Source organism: Aotus nancymaae, unplaced genomic scaffold (assembly GCF_030222135.1).
Source record: "Aotus nancymaae isolate 86718 unplaced genomic scaffold, 86718_ANA_hifiasm-v0.15.2.pri h1tg000016l, whole genome shotgun sequence".
Lineage (NCBI taxonomy): Eukaryota > Metazoa > Chordata > Mammalia > Primates > Aotidae > Aotus > Aotus nancymaae.
This window is the reverse complement of record NW_026988428.1, coordinates 16170915-16186710: the sequence shown is the minus strand read 5'-3', so window position 1 is coordinate 16186710 and position 15796 is coordinate 16170915. Positions and strand designations below refer to the sequence as shown.

General features: G+C 31.2%; 1 protein-coding gene across 1 annotated transcript in view; it reads left to right on the top strand.

Moving 5' to 3' along the window:
• The window catches only part of LRRIQ1 (leucine rich repeats and IQ motif containing 1), a 219348-nt gene extending 207364 nt beyond the window's left edge, over positions 1-11984 (top strand). The window contains exon 27 of the mRNA XM_012442102.3: positions 11730-11984. Within this exon, the coding sequence (XP_012297525.2) occupies positions 11730-11746 (17 nt within the window). The 3' untranslated portion in view covers positions 11747-11984. The remainder of the gene's footprint in view (positions 1-11729) is intronic.
• Positions 11985-15796: the final 3812 nt, after the last annotated feature.

The following is a 15796-nucleotide window of genomic DNA, read 5'->3' as shown; positions in this document are numbered from 1 at the left end:
TTGAGTAACTGCTATAACTATTCTCTAAGACTATTCCAAAATAGACTACTTACATAGGAGCCATGCAATGTTCTCAAAACTGGAAGTCCCTTATATATTTCAGGGAAGTGTAGCTCTGGTATTGGGCCTGTTATTCAGTGTAGTACTTGTTATTCAGAACCAAGTTAGGAAACTTTCAACACAAAAAATGTGGAGATATTCATACTTTATTGTCTCTTGCCACAACATTCTCATTATAGTGTCTTCTCATTAAAGGAAGAGAAAATCACAGTAATGTGACATTTTGATGTTACCAAGTTACTTATTTGAATTATAAATTTACAGTTTTTTATAAAATAGTAGGCCAAAGACATAGACAGGTAGTTCGATAGATTAGACACAAAAACACAAATGGACACAGAGAGAGAGAGAGAGAGAGAGAGAAAGAGAGAGAGGGAACTTTACCTCCTAATTCTTGCTACATTACCATTTATGACTACAAGCATGAATTATTTTGTTTTAATTTATGAATATACTCATCACTAATGCTTTATCAGTGAATTTACCTGCCCATTTTGTTGTCTTATTCTCCAAGCTTTCTGCCATCTGTTTCTAATATATATCTGCTGATATACTTTGGATGTGTGTCCCTGCTCACATCTCTTTGAAATCTAATCCCCAGTGTGGGAGTTGGGGACTGAAAGGGAGGTGATTGGATCACGGGGGAAGATTTCTCATAGTTTAGCAGCATACCCTGTGGTACCGTCCTTGCAATAGTGAGTGAGTTCTTGTGAGATCTGGTCATTTAGTAGCTGGGCATGGTGGCGCATGCCTGTAATCCCAGCTACTCAGGAGGCTGAGGCAGGAGAATTCCTTGAACCCAGGAGGCGGAGGTTGCGGTGAGCCGAGATCGCGCCATTGCACTCCAGCCTGGGTAACAAGAGCGATCTGGTCATTTAAAACTGTGTAGCACCTCCCCCCTCACTCTCTTGCTCCTACTCTGGCATGTGATTTGTCTGCTCCCAATTCACTTTTGCCATGATTGTGAGCTTCTGGGCAGGCCTCAAGAAGCTCAGCAGATGCCATCATACTTCCTGTAAAGTCTGCAGAACCATGAGCCAATCCAATTAAACCTCTTTTCTTTATAAATTATCCAGTCTCAGGTATTTCTTTACAGCAATGTGAGAACAGATCATACATCTGTTTTGAAAAAAGTTTTTCCATATCTCCATGATGTTTAACTACCATTTTGAACATTTTGGGAGCTCTGTTACTTCCTACTAGTCCTTTAGATTTCATAACTGAAATTTACAAATAAATTACCCACTGGATGTTAGAAACATTTCACATTTAGCTTAATTTTCTACTGTATATAGTGTTAAAAAAGTGAGTAAATGTCATATCCCTGCTTTCATATTTTTAATATAGAATGCAACTATATATAAAAAAGAGGAAATTGAGTTTTTTTCTCTTTTTTTTATTTTGTGTCCTTTTGGGTTTTTTTTAAATCTTTTTATTTTTTTTCTTTCTTAAAAAAAAGGAAATTGAGTTTTGATTCATTTGTCCACTAATTAGCATATGTATTTAACTTGTAGATGGCCTTTACAAAATCCAAATAGTTATACAATTCTGATGTATTTTCCTCAGACACGATCTTAAAGAAAATGTCATTTAGCAGTCTTTAGTATTCTGTGTCTGTTTTTGCAAGGTTCAAAGAAGTCACTACTCATTAATGTTTTATTAAAATATGTGTTAATGTAATACAGTAAAAATCATTCAAATATGAATATTCTTTGAACAACTTCAGAACTTCTGGTAATATCAAGGTTACAAAGAACTTGAGGAGTGAACAGAAGATAAGTAAAGGACATGAAAGTCTGAAAAAAACCTTTAGAAAAATCATGTTAGAGTTATAAATAATTTTATATAGAGAAAAATCTTTCTCTTCTAACTTATGAAAATTAAAAATAGTATTATTTTTCACTGATGGCTTTTATTCATTTTTAGTTTCATAGGCCTTACTTCCAGGTAATATGCAGGTAATATTGCCTGAAAATATGCATGTCACTGCATCCTAAAGCGTACAAAATTTACCTTCCTAATGATTTTCTTTATGGTACTAATATATTATAGACACACTTTATTACAAAATATATGGTACTAATATATTATAGACACACTTTATTACAAAATATTAAAATATTCTTGCCTGGAAATATGCATGTCACTGCATCCTAAAGCGTACAAAATTTACCTTCCTAATGATTTTCTTTATGGTACTAATATATTATAGACACACTTTATTACAGAATATTAAACAAGATATTGACTTCTAAAGATAAACTTTAGTCAGGTAAAGCCAAGTTTTGATTATGTTACCATCACTTGGCTTTTATCTGCTTTTATCTGAATTGCCTACATTTTCACATTTTAACAATGAGGGTAGTAGTATTCATCCGTCAGAATTGTAATAAAGATGAAAAGAGACAGCAAATTTAAAGTACAAGCCAGAATCTGGAATATTATTGGACCCTTAAGTCCCTACAATTTCATCAATGTGACATTTTCAGTAAAGTTATATGAGTGAATTGACATTGGCAGAGAATTGAAGAGCAAATGGATAATGAGAAAATATGGGCAATAAGCACATAATATCTCCTACAAGTCCAGAAGTTTTGATGATAAAAAATATAATTATTAAATACACAATAAAGATATTGAAAAATATGTGAATTATAGTCATATTTTTAATTAATTGGTGCATTTGTAAGTGATGTTATTCTACCAATAAGCTCTTCTAATAAAATAAGTACTTGATATCCACTATCCATGTCAATTGTTGCAAAGTTTCATTGGAGAAGTCAAAACTGACTTTTATATTTCCTATTAAAATATTAAAGCTTTAATCCCACTCTAGGGATTTTTATTTTTAAAAATAAAATATTTTTATTTTTAGTTTTATTTTTCCTCATATAAAAACAAGAAAAAGGTAATATAAATAACTCTGGCCAAGTTAAACTTATTTTGTTTTACACATAATGAAACCTGGGTCTTTTAAAATCTTCTTTTTCTTTTTATCTCAACTGTTCAACTTGAAGTAACATATCAGTAATGAAGCGATAGCCACATCTCATGGAATTATTATTATTATTATCACTTTATGGTCAACAAGAGTTATTCTCTAACAATATTAAAATTTACATTTTAGTAGTCTTCTAAATTATTGTTTAAACCACCAAGTCTGATTCTTGGACTGAAACTTTTGCCCAGGAATTTTGAGACACAAATTTGTTAGGTGTTTTTTTTTTTTTTTTTTTGGACCTGGACAATTAATTAAACAAAAACATTAACACTTCAGCTGTTAACTAGAACTAGAAGATGAAAATTAATTGCTGTTACACCAAGAGCACATTTATGTGGTTAGTGGACTCATCTAATATGGATTAATTTTAAAATCTACTTTTTAGCAGAGTAAACACATAATAAATAATTGTCGATTTAATAATATCTTTTAACAACTTGTTACAATCCTAAGTAACAACAATCTAAGAGTTTAATGAAATAGTCAACAATGATTCCAGGCACAGTTAAATATAACAGTTATTAGTAGCTACAGAATAATATTTACAGAGCTAAGACAGTAGTTAGTTTCAACAGCAATTGATGTTATCCAGAAAAAGACAAATTTCATCTGTATTATGTAAGAGAACTAGTTGTACATATGTTAGCTACATTTATTCTTTGTTTAAAAAATTAACATTTTGATGACAGGATCCATGCATGCTCTATTGATAATACATTAAAGCATGATGTTTCTAACTGTAATATTTTAGTTCTTATCCATTTATGTGATCATTTTCTTTCTTTAATTGTTTTACTCTGACTTGTATTTTTGTTATTATTTTTTCTTTCAAACCAATTTTTTACACTAGCTAATGTGCAAAAATAAATGGGCATGGTTAAATGTGAAATGTATTTGTCAGATGAATGAAACTGGAGTGAAATCATATAATAAATCCTCAGGCTAGTTATGTTTATTGTTGCCAAATGTCTCCCTGCTAAGAACTAATAAGCGTGAAAAGGGATAATGAAAGTTTCCATGAAAAATTTTTGGGAGATCTATCCACAAGTCTTTACTATCTGGGAATGTGGAAATAAGTATTTGTTTTATACAAGTTCCATATGAAGATGTTATAAAGATGAAATTAAGAAAATAGAGTCAAATAGAAAGCCATTACATTATGACAGTTTCTAATATTATTTGGCTCACAGAAGAAAATTAACAGAAAAGTTCCATTGAAAGGAATACGTGTTGAATGAATATGCACTAACTAGAAGGAAGATTTTTAATTAAAATTTTCAAAGACTCTAAGTGATCACGAAAATCTAATTTGAGTTTCAAATGTTTATATTCTAAAGGAAACTGCTCAATAATAAGCATTTTGGAATTTACTAAAAATTCATATTTTGTTAAAAATTTACTTTAGCAAAGTTAATATGAGAACATATGGGGGTAGAGGCTGAAATGTAGTGTTTATCTAGACTGACTTGTTTCAAAGGAACATGCATATTCGTCAAGGGTAAAAAGGATGCTCTTAACTATAAGCATCACTTATGCCATTGTTCTTTAATTACAAATATTTGTTGATGCTTTGTTGTAAATATAGGGAAACTGAATAGAACCCTGAAGTGGACATTTAAAAAAAAAATGATTGTGGAATCTGGGAATAGACCTTTCTCAAACTGATCAAATAAAAAGGACTTATATGACCTGATTTTCAGAATTCCTATTAGAACTGTGTGTAGTAAAAAATGTGGGACCTAGATAGCTTATGGATTGTTAAATTTCATTCTTTACCGTTTATTGGGTTTCACTTTTGATTATCCAGTCAATTTAAAAGTTTAAACACCCAATAGGTATCAACTATTTCAGTGGGAAACCAGAAAACCACAATAACCAGCATTCCATGGAGTAGTTATCAATGGAAAGAAGGGTTTTAGTTAAGTTAGAGGCCACATGAAGGAAAGTCAATCTAGCTCTGAAACAAATCACAAAACCTGTTTAGATTTTATAACTAGAAACCACTCACTTAAGGAGTTTGAAAAGCCCTCCAAGAAAGAAGTATGAAAACAGTGTAAGAATGACAGAATTTAAAGAAGACATTATTTCTAGCACCACATTTTTAGTGCCACATTCAAGCCATCATTGTGCAAACATGACCATGCAGCATCTTTAAGAAAAATTTAATACATTGGTATGTTAAAAATAAAACCTGGAAAAACAGTGCATTTTCAATGCCTCAAAGATTTAAATGTGAAATATGCATGATAGATAGTATAAAAGGTAAATAAACAGGCAAAATGTGTGAATAAAACACTATACATTTATCAAAATGAGATTCCCAACCCAATATATATATTAGCTTTTACAGTCATTGTGAATTATTTTTTCAAAATAAATATAGACAAAAACTGTGTTACTCACATATTGATTTTTAAGCATCTTGATTATTAACACCAGTAGTAATATTAGTAACAAATACTGTGAATATTTTTGTGACTATCAAGTGTACCAAACATAACTGATTTTCTTATTTATATGCCTCATAAATTTATATGAGTAAGAAAAATAAATGTGTCATTGTTCAATTGGAATTTTTGAGAAACAGAAATTTTATTAATTTTTATAATGTACAAAAATACTTTTACTCACTGAGGAAGCTAAAAAGCAATCTCAAAAACAAGCAAAGTCACAATATTACATTGAGGAAATCCAAATATGGTATAAACAACCTGTTTGATATTTACTTTTTTTTATTTTCAATGTTAGACTTTATCTACCTAAAGTGCATTTTAAATGATTATTATAGTTTAAAGTTGGACACAACAATGACCTTACAAAAAACTGTTATTTGAATATTGTAATATCTACCTCAAACCCAAACTTGCCCAATGTAACTCATTCACAGCACTTAAGTTGATGTAAACGCTTTGCTGCTAAAAATTGGTTCTGGTCACTTTCATTAAAATGTTTAATTTTTTTCTCCATGCTTTACTTATGCTGTATCTGCTGTTAAGTAATAAAATATGGAAAGGATTTTGAAAAAATTTCTATATCCAGACACATAATGTTGGGTATATCAATGAAAATCCAATGACGAATTACTATACATCATGAAATTCCTATTTTGACCTGTTTAACAGTTTTTTATACATACCAGGAGAGTTACTCAAAGCATTTTACATATTAAATTACTTATCAAAACACAGTATATATATAGACCTTGACATTTTTTAAAGAACCAAGGATTTAACAATAAAATTTTTTATAGGACCAGAACAAATCTTGAGCAGAAAACAGATTATGTAGCAAAGAATTGACTTCTTGAAAAATAGAGCGTACTCATCAAGACATAGGTTCAACACATATATAAGCGATTGATTAGTTGACTTATATGCTCACCTGCAAATATGCACCAGACTGTTGTTAAAGAAACATAAAATCTATAACAATAATGTTGCAGAAAAGGGAAACAAATTGTCAAATATTTGTTAGTCATACATATTTTTGTTCTAGGGGTCCATCAGTAGGCTTAGCTCTAATATCAATACTTTGAGGCAAGAGTCTCTTGCTATTTTTTTTTCATATGCGTAATTTTAGAATGATTATACATTGACCATATTAAATTGCTTCTTTTTTATTTTTTTCATTTCTGGAGTAATCATAAGACAAAGTGTAATGACTTTGCAATGAAGGCCAATATGTGATTCCCTCAGAGATGTGTTATTTTATTCCTTAATTTATTCTCTATATATTTAGAGATTTGGGAATTTATGTGATAACAAAAAACTCTCATTAAATGCATTGAGAGAATAAGCTGTATAAATTACTGCTCAAATTGTTTATTTACACATAGCAGAATAATACAAATCAAGCTTTTAATCACACCTAAAATATTGTTTAGATGAAACATTATATATTCACTTAAGTGCTTGTTAAAAACTCATTTACTATAGCATTTTCATTTCACTTCAAAACTGCCATAAAGCTGTCTTGTAATATTACACAATGTGTTTTCTTAAATTGTAATTATTATTTGCTGAAGGAATTATACCAAACAATGAAAATCCTACAAACTGTTCTTTAAAATATAGGTTTACATTGTGGATAAGTACAAAAAGATTTAAAGAGTCATCAGCAGCTTCAAATACAACATAATAATATTAGAGGGGAAAATTGTACCATATAGCAAATTTCTAGTCAATAGGGAAGTCCTTTAGAATGTAGAAACACTGTTAAGAATAAAAGTTTGATCTAAAGAAAAGCTATACTTTAATACAATTCCATCTATTTCATTTTGGAATATGTATTTTAGAGGCATGTGAAATTATATGTGTTTCAATACTTTACACAAAAGTACTACCATCCTTATATGTTACATCCCATTTTTGGTTAAAGATAAAAAAAAGCTTATATTAAAAATAAAATCCTTCCCATGCCTTTAGTCCCAGCTTCTGGGAAGGCTGAGGTGAGATGAGAGCATCACTTGTGCCCAGCAGATGGAGGCGTCGGTGAGCTGAGATCTAATTCATGCCACTGCACTCCAACCTGGGTGACTGCAAAACACTGTATCATACTTATTTCTACTTATTACCTTGAATAATGCTTGGAAAGCACTTGATTTAGCTTTCTGTAGTGGAAAAAAATGTTTATATTAGTCATTTGTGAAATCTGCTTACTGTTTTATTAAACTCTCTTTATCTTAAATAAATATATCAAAATTATAAAGTTACTTCAGTATTTCATTACTCAGACACTCTTCTCCCTCTACCCCCACCCTTGGCCCCAGCATTTTCCCTATATAAAGTGTTCTCATAAATACATATTTAGTATCCAGGAAATAGCTTATTTACAAAGTATTTTTACTGCTGAGGCAAGATGAGGGTTTACTATTACTGTTACTGTTATTTAAAATGGACCAAAATACATTCAATTCTGTTATGTGGGTAAAAAAATTAAGGTATATCTTTCCAATGTATAAATAGTAAGATGAAGGAGGATAAGTTTTCAAGAAGCTTTCTTAATGCATGTTAGGCCACCGGTTTATCATCTAAGAAAGTCTTGCTTCTATGCTTAGTAATATTTCTGTTGCTTGAAAGAGTTCTTGGAGTTTCTTGGACTACTGATTGATTTACAGGGAATTGCTCAGCATAGGATAATTCTGGCTAAAACGCAGAAGTCAACTTCAGTAGGCATCTCTCCTAGTTGTTAGTCTTTCCACTGAGATTTGCCTTCACAAGTGCCAGCCGTGAAGGTCTCTAAATTCCTGAGCTATGCTCTGTCTCTAACTTGGTTACAGACTTGTGCTTGTAGACATGAGCTTGGCCTCTATCATGTCCTGCATGCCCTACACTAAATCATTAGCCTTTAACTTTACCCTGCCTTATAGTACTATGCTCTTGATGGACTAAAAGTAAGCTATGTTCCCTTTATGGAGGTTCATTAACTCCTTTGAATTTGTTTTCCTAATCATAATTTTAAGATTCAAAACTAAAATTCAGTATTCTGTATTTAAAGAGCTTCTAAATATAAAATGAACACTTACAATCAATATTCACCATCATGTTGCATCAAATTTGAAATTACAGACCAATTTCCTCAAATGGCCTAATGTTTGCTGACTCTTCTATTTGGATGTGTATTTTTTAAATACTTAAAACTTTAGTTGGAAAAGTAGTAATCTCAAAAAACATTCTATTTTTTTTTGTCTAACCTTATTTAAGTACAAAAGCATCACAATAGAGAATTGTGTGGTTTCAACCTTTGCCTCAAGCCAGTACTGAGGAAGCGCTGGAATGCCTCACTCTGCTGCTTTCCAAACCCTTTCCCCACAGAAAGCCCCGTGCTCTTGCTTAATCCTAAGGGGATTTAAAGCAGAGGATTATAATTCTTTAACAGTATTTTTGATATGTCATCCTGGGGTCTTATCGAGCAAACATTCTTAATCCACTATGCATTCTTATGACTATTATTTGTTTTTCACCTTTCGCAGTTGTAAGTCAATAGAAACTAATCTTCGTCTACTAGTTCATGAAGCTCATCTGATTAGGGAAGGAGAGAGAAAAGAGTCACTGGAAGGGAATGTAAAAAAGTCAGTTTTAAGAGATGCTGAAAATATAGAAGAAAAGGGAAACTGATGGCAAGGGATTCTAGATTATATGGAAGGATTGGAATCTGGAGCACAGTTTAAGGCATTGGGTTTAAGAGGAAGAGAACCTCTTCTCTTGTGACAAGTAAGAAAGGTACCCTTACACGTACATATGTCACCACATATAGGACTGCTCACTCATGTTCAGAAAGGGGCCTGAAGTAGAATGGTTGCAGTGGTGAAAGAAAGAAGGAACCAGATTAGTAGGTTACCCAGGAGGTGGACTAGATCTTATTTCTGATTAGATATTTGTGCTTAAAAAATGAATAGCCAATGTTGACTGACCGACTAATCTGAGTTACTTCAAAATCCAAGAGGAAAAATATACTTTAGTAGGATGATGATGGTAAAGACAAGTTGTTTTGTTATGTTGTGAATGGTAGTAAGATCGGTGATAGTGCTTTGTACATAATCATAAAGTCAGTCTTGACAGTAATCCTGATGTGCACATATTATTTCTCTCACTTATAAAACTGATGTTCAGAAAGACTATCTGTTCAGTCACAAAGCTGTATTTTATGCAGCCAAAGTAAAACTCATGAATATCTTGATATTCTAGATCCAATACACTTTCCATTTTACCAAGAACTCCTTTTCCTGAAAAAGATCTTCACTCAATGGGGCTATTTATAAGACAAATTAGCATGTTTTATTTATAATAATTTAAATAATTATAAAAATTTAAACTATGAAAATAATAACAAACATAAATACCTAAAAACTACGAAGACTTATCATTTTATAGTTGTGAAATACCAACGAGATTTGAGTAGATAGAAGGAAACTATTATATCTATTTAATATTTTTAGTTCCCTCCCTCTATTTAACCTAAACACATTTTATACCAATCTTGATTATACAGTATTACCTTGTAAACAAATATAAGGTCAACAAAGATACTTCTGTTAAACTCAAAGATCATAGGCTTTTCAAATGCATGTTTTTGACTCAAATATATTTCTTACTTTAAAATATAATTTATTTGGTTCATATTAAGTGAAAGTACACATTTAATATCACTGTCTAGGTTGTTCAGTTAAGGGAATACCAATATCACCAATGATAACAAATACAAGACCTTCTAAAAAAGAACGTATATCATTCCGTGACAATCCTGTACAACTCAGTGGTGGATGGGGAAGTGGCAAAAAGAAGGCGAAAATTTCCAACTAATCCTTAAGGCTTCAGCATTCAAAACGTATGGCAAACTGTTCTCATGAAGTCTGGATATCTAGTCATGTTACCAATTGGATACAAGGTTTTAGAGTACTGTATTTAATTTGGTTTATTATCCATATTTTACAATTTTGTCTTCTAATGGAGTCATCTTATTTCTCATCTGTAAAATGGAGTTTTACAGTTCTTCCTGTGTTCCTGTGAAATGGCCTCCAGAAAATTCTTGAGATATTGTAATGGAACGTGCAAATCCAATTTCTTTAATTTAAATATTTATGAAACATGTATTCAAGATAGCTTTTGTTACCAATAATAAATTTTAATGCTGTACACATATATGAGGATGTAACTGTCTTAATGACACTGTTTAATGTAGCATTAATGAATGATCAATGTATTAATAAACTTTATTCTACCAGATTATTGTAACTGAGTATTTCAAAGATAAATTAATATATGGAATAATTGAAAATAAACAATGATAATGGCCTTTATTTTTTAAATTTTAAATAATCTTTAATAGAGAGTAATGATAAAATATATATTCAGTTTAAATTAAAATATAATTTTAAGTAATTATCAATTGGATAATTGGATATTTTATCTGTAATGTCAGATGTTTATTACCCTTATTTATAGAGGTAGATGCTAATTCTGATTCATTAACATTATTCTACTAATTCAAAAAATACTCTATCATAATTTTAGTTTTTCTTTACGGTACCTTAAAATTGTCATTTAAAAGTATCTTTTACATTAACCTATTTTCTAAAATAAGACCCATTTTATGAAAGTCTTACTATTGTGTGATTAATATTCTACCATAGCTTAGTAAACTCAGTGTACAAAATAGTGTGCTTACATAGATCTATTACTCTAGTTCTCACAGATCTCATAGATCATACTTAGTTCTCATAGATCTATTACTCTCCTGAGTCTGGAACTATTTTCATAAAGCTAAATTCATAGTTTTTCAATTACTTTCCATAGCTATGTTGCTCAACAATAGCATCCAGTGAACTTTAGTGTTTTTTTTCCTGTATTTTACTAAAATATTTCATCTAAAGATGACTAAAGAGATATAGAGATATGTATTAATTTGTATCCCCCATCTATTTTTGGATCCCTATTGCATTGCAAACCTGTAAATCTTTTTAGCTTGATTGAGATAGAAACGTTAATGAAATTTGAACTGTCAATCAATAAAGAAAATGTAGATCATATGTGGTGTCCTAGAATTTCCACTCCATGTGTAGTTGTTTTATGAACATGCTGTTATGTCATCCTTTTAATAACAACACCCACAAACCAACATACTGTAATGATGGAAAATATTTTATCTGAACTTGTTGTGTACCCTGCAGGAGAAAAGCCACATTAAAGCTGATATTGATGGTGTCTTATGGATTATATACTGAAATCAAATGAAGTGGAAAAGCTGGTATGAGAACAGAAATTCTTACTATTGAACTGTTTCAGCCCCAAAATAACTTTAATCTATAGTTTCCTTATTCTGTAACCTGTGTAATTGTTTCATAATATTAACTTTGAGGATAATGATTGGTGCTGATGTTCCTAAATTTGTAGGTGATGATTGATATATTTGTCAATAAAATAGTTTCCTAATTATGGTGTGAAATTGGAAGTTTTTTATAGTGTTTTGTTTATTGTGTTCAGCCTTGACATTATTATCTTTAAAAAATTCCTTCAGTGCTCAAACATATCATTTTGTAGCACTGCTTTGTGTTCATGAAAATAGAAAAGTTAAACTGAAATTTTAAAAATTGGATAAAACATGACAAATCAAACTAAGAGATATTCTTTCTCCTGTTTCCTTGAGTCAACGTTTTGACTAATAAGTGTTTTTAAGATTCAGGAAAGTAAAAATATAAGCCTGTCTCTTCACTTAGTTGGCACTGAATTTTGGATGGACAGTGATGGACCTAGGCAATGCCGTTATTCAAATGTGTGACCTACAATGACTTTTTGTCCTCTTCTGTGCTCTATATCCTACCCCCAACCTCTTCCAAATTCAATTCTCACCTTTCTGTAAGTACCCCATCCCAGTAATGTAACATTCATCATCACTGACTTCTAGCTAGTAAGAATAGCAAAATGAATAGCTAATCACAAAAAGCTTGGTAGAAATGCTAGGTGGGGGTGTTTGGAGATTTCAGAATATTTTGATGAGAATCAATTGCATTGGTTTGTGGAGGTAGCTCCTTTCCCGAAGTCCAATCCACCAACAATATATTTGTGTACATAGTACATAAAAGAGATCATATTAGGTGTTTTGGGAAGCACAAGGTGTTTTGCTAGATGTGGCTAATAATTTCTTTCATTTCTTTTTTTTTTTTTTTTTTGATAGTCCTGCTCTGTTGCCCAGGCTGGAGTGCAATGGTGCAATCTCAGCTCACTGCAACCTCCACCTCTTGAGTTCAAGCAATTCTTGTGCCTCAGCCTCCCTAGTAGCTGGGATTACAGGCACCCGTCGCCACGCCCAGCTAATTTTTTGAATTTTTAGTAGAGGCGGGGTTTCATCATGTTGAACAGACTGCTCTCAAATTCCTGGCCTCAAGTGATCCACCAGTCTGGGACTCCCAAAGTGCTGGGATTACAGGCGTGAGCCACCCTGCCAGCCTGGCTTATAATTTCTTACTGTGTTCATAAATTAGTTGAAGGGACAGCACTCCCATTTAAAAAAAAGAAAAAAATAAGAATAATGTTTTTTAAAAAGGCAAAGCATTGTTTAGGCACTGCTGTACCTTAGATGCAAAAGAGAATACACCAACATTCTTGGACATTAGGTTGAGTTTTTCTTGGGGAAAATAAGGGAGAGCACATTTTAACTAGATAGACTATGTTGGAAGGCAGAGTAGGTATTAAAAGTTTTCTGAAATTTGAATTGCAAATGAACAATAAATAGCCATCTTTTAAGAGATTTTTGTGTACTTTTACATCCTTGTAACATTAATATGTTTTAGTTCTTATATTTTCTGTGTATACTGTTTAGCTATTAAATTAGTCATTTCCTTGAATTTTCTCTTTATTAGTAATTTGCTCAATTTTTTTTCTCATTTTTCTCTAATTTGGGTTATATTGCTACAAAGTTTAGACTAATAACATTAAACAGTTATGATATGTTTTGATTATAGTTTAGTATGCTATAATAAAAGTAGCTGTAATCAGTTTCATAGGAAAGAGAAACATGGTGATGTCGTTAAAGTGGTATTTATTATTATTTATCATGTAGTTAATTATTCATTATCAGGATTTATGACTTTTATGACTGAACTGAGAGGAAAGTGAGTTATAATGAATATATTTTAATTTAAGGGAAGAAGACCCCTAAGGAGTCTATAGAATTGCAGTTGCCAAATCTAATTTCTAACTAATCACTAATATGAGATGTAATTCAATTGTTCATTTCAGGAAACAATGAAATCTATTATCTTCCATGATATTTTTGCTTACCTAGATGGTGTTGTTTTTGCTCTGATGATTGTGAAATTCAGAGAAAGGTTCTGAGCAGCAAAAGAACCATAATCTAGATATATGCTGTGCAACACATTAGCCACCAGACAATTGTGATTATGTTGTACTTAAAAAATGGCTAATCTCAGCTGAGGTAAAGAGTAAGTATAAAATTCATAATCAGATTTCAGATATTTCATATAAAAATATACAGTTGCCCAATAAGATTATATTAGTTAAAATAATAGTATCTTGTTTCTTTTTATTTTTTTCAATGTAAGTATTAAAAAATTTTAAATTATATATATGGTTAACATATTTCTGTTGGACAACACTAACCTTGAAGCTGTTGTGTAAAATAATGTAGAAAGATATTTTATGCAGGAAATAATTGGTACGATATTAGAAGAGAAAATGACCACACAAAACAGGACACACAAATCCTAGTTTATAAAACAAGAAAACTTATATTCTGCTAAACATAGTGAATCTTATAAAAAAGAAGTGGAAATAACCCTCCATTGTGCTTCTAGATTTTAAGGTGGCATAATTGAATTTAACTCTTCATTTCCTGTACTTATTTGTTTTTAATCAAAGACCATCTTACAAAGTCAGGATACAGTCTTTTATGTTATTAAAATATCTGTTGTAAGAAATAGGATTAGTACCTGACTTGTAATCTATTTTATATCAGGTTTTACATAGATATAGTTATTAATTTTTCAAATAGCACAATTTGTACTGTGATATGGATTCTTGTAATGAGAGCCATATTATATTTGACATCCTGTTGGATCATAAATCCAGTTTTAATCTAAAAGACACAAAATATAAGAGCCAACAGCAGTTGCATAAGTGAATATATTTGAAAGATAAAAATAAACAGAGTGCATTTATAACTTTCAAGAAACATATGATTATGCTTTATGTGGCACTTCCTGACAACCATTCACCCTTCCTTTTCAAATATGCAGTTCATCTACATTACTAGGAACCAGAATTTTACCCAAACCAAAAGTTAAAGTGAAACGCTCTATGTGACTTCTCTATAACTTATATCCCTGTCAGCACTTCAGGGCAAGGAAGCAAATGAGTTTCGAGAACCTCCTCCAGTGGATCTGGAATAACAACTGTAGGAGGATCATGAGGCTTCATCAGAATTCGGTAAGGACGAATACATTAAGGCAGCACAGAAGAGTCACACAACTGGCAATGTCTGCTATAGCAGTGGGAAGTTAGAGTGAGTGAGGGCTTATTTGCCAGTCATCTTTGCTGTAAGGCAATAACAAGCCAAGGTGCTACAGGAAGATTCTTCGACTTTTGAGAAAAATAAACGGATTCGATTAATAATACAACAGGAAAATTTTGCCTTACATGGTTTATATTTGCCACTACTGACGAATATAATCTGCACATAGCATTCCTACATCTTAGGAGGTGTTGTTATGACCACATTTATATTGCATGAACAGAGGTCAGAAACTACTTCAAGTCCATAATTTCCTTATGGAGGCCTGAATGCAGCCATTAGTGATAACCAGACAAGTAAATATAAAACTATTTTTTAAAATAAATATGTCTGAAAAGTAATTTTCTCCTGCAAAGTCTTTAATAGAAACTTTTAAACATTTTTTTAATGATCCCCATAGGATTGATCTAGAACAGCATTGTACAATATAAATATGATGTGAGCCACATATATAATTTTACATTTGTAACAGTCACATTAGAAATGTAAAAATAAATTGATAAAATTAATTTAATACCGTATTTTATTTAATCTAACATCTCCAACCTATGCCTTTTATTTAATAGAATTATGAGGACATTGTCTTGTAGGAGAAAATTTTAGCTATACTGGGCTCTAAAATTATATGTCATAAAGAAAACAAAAATGCATAAAAATAGAGTAATATTAGATTAACATCTATAAGTATGTAGCTGTTAGTAAATGGTA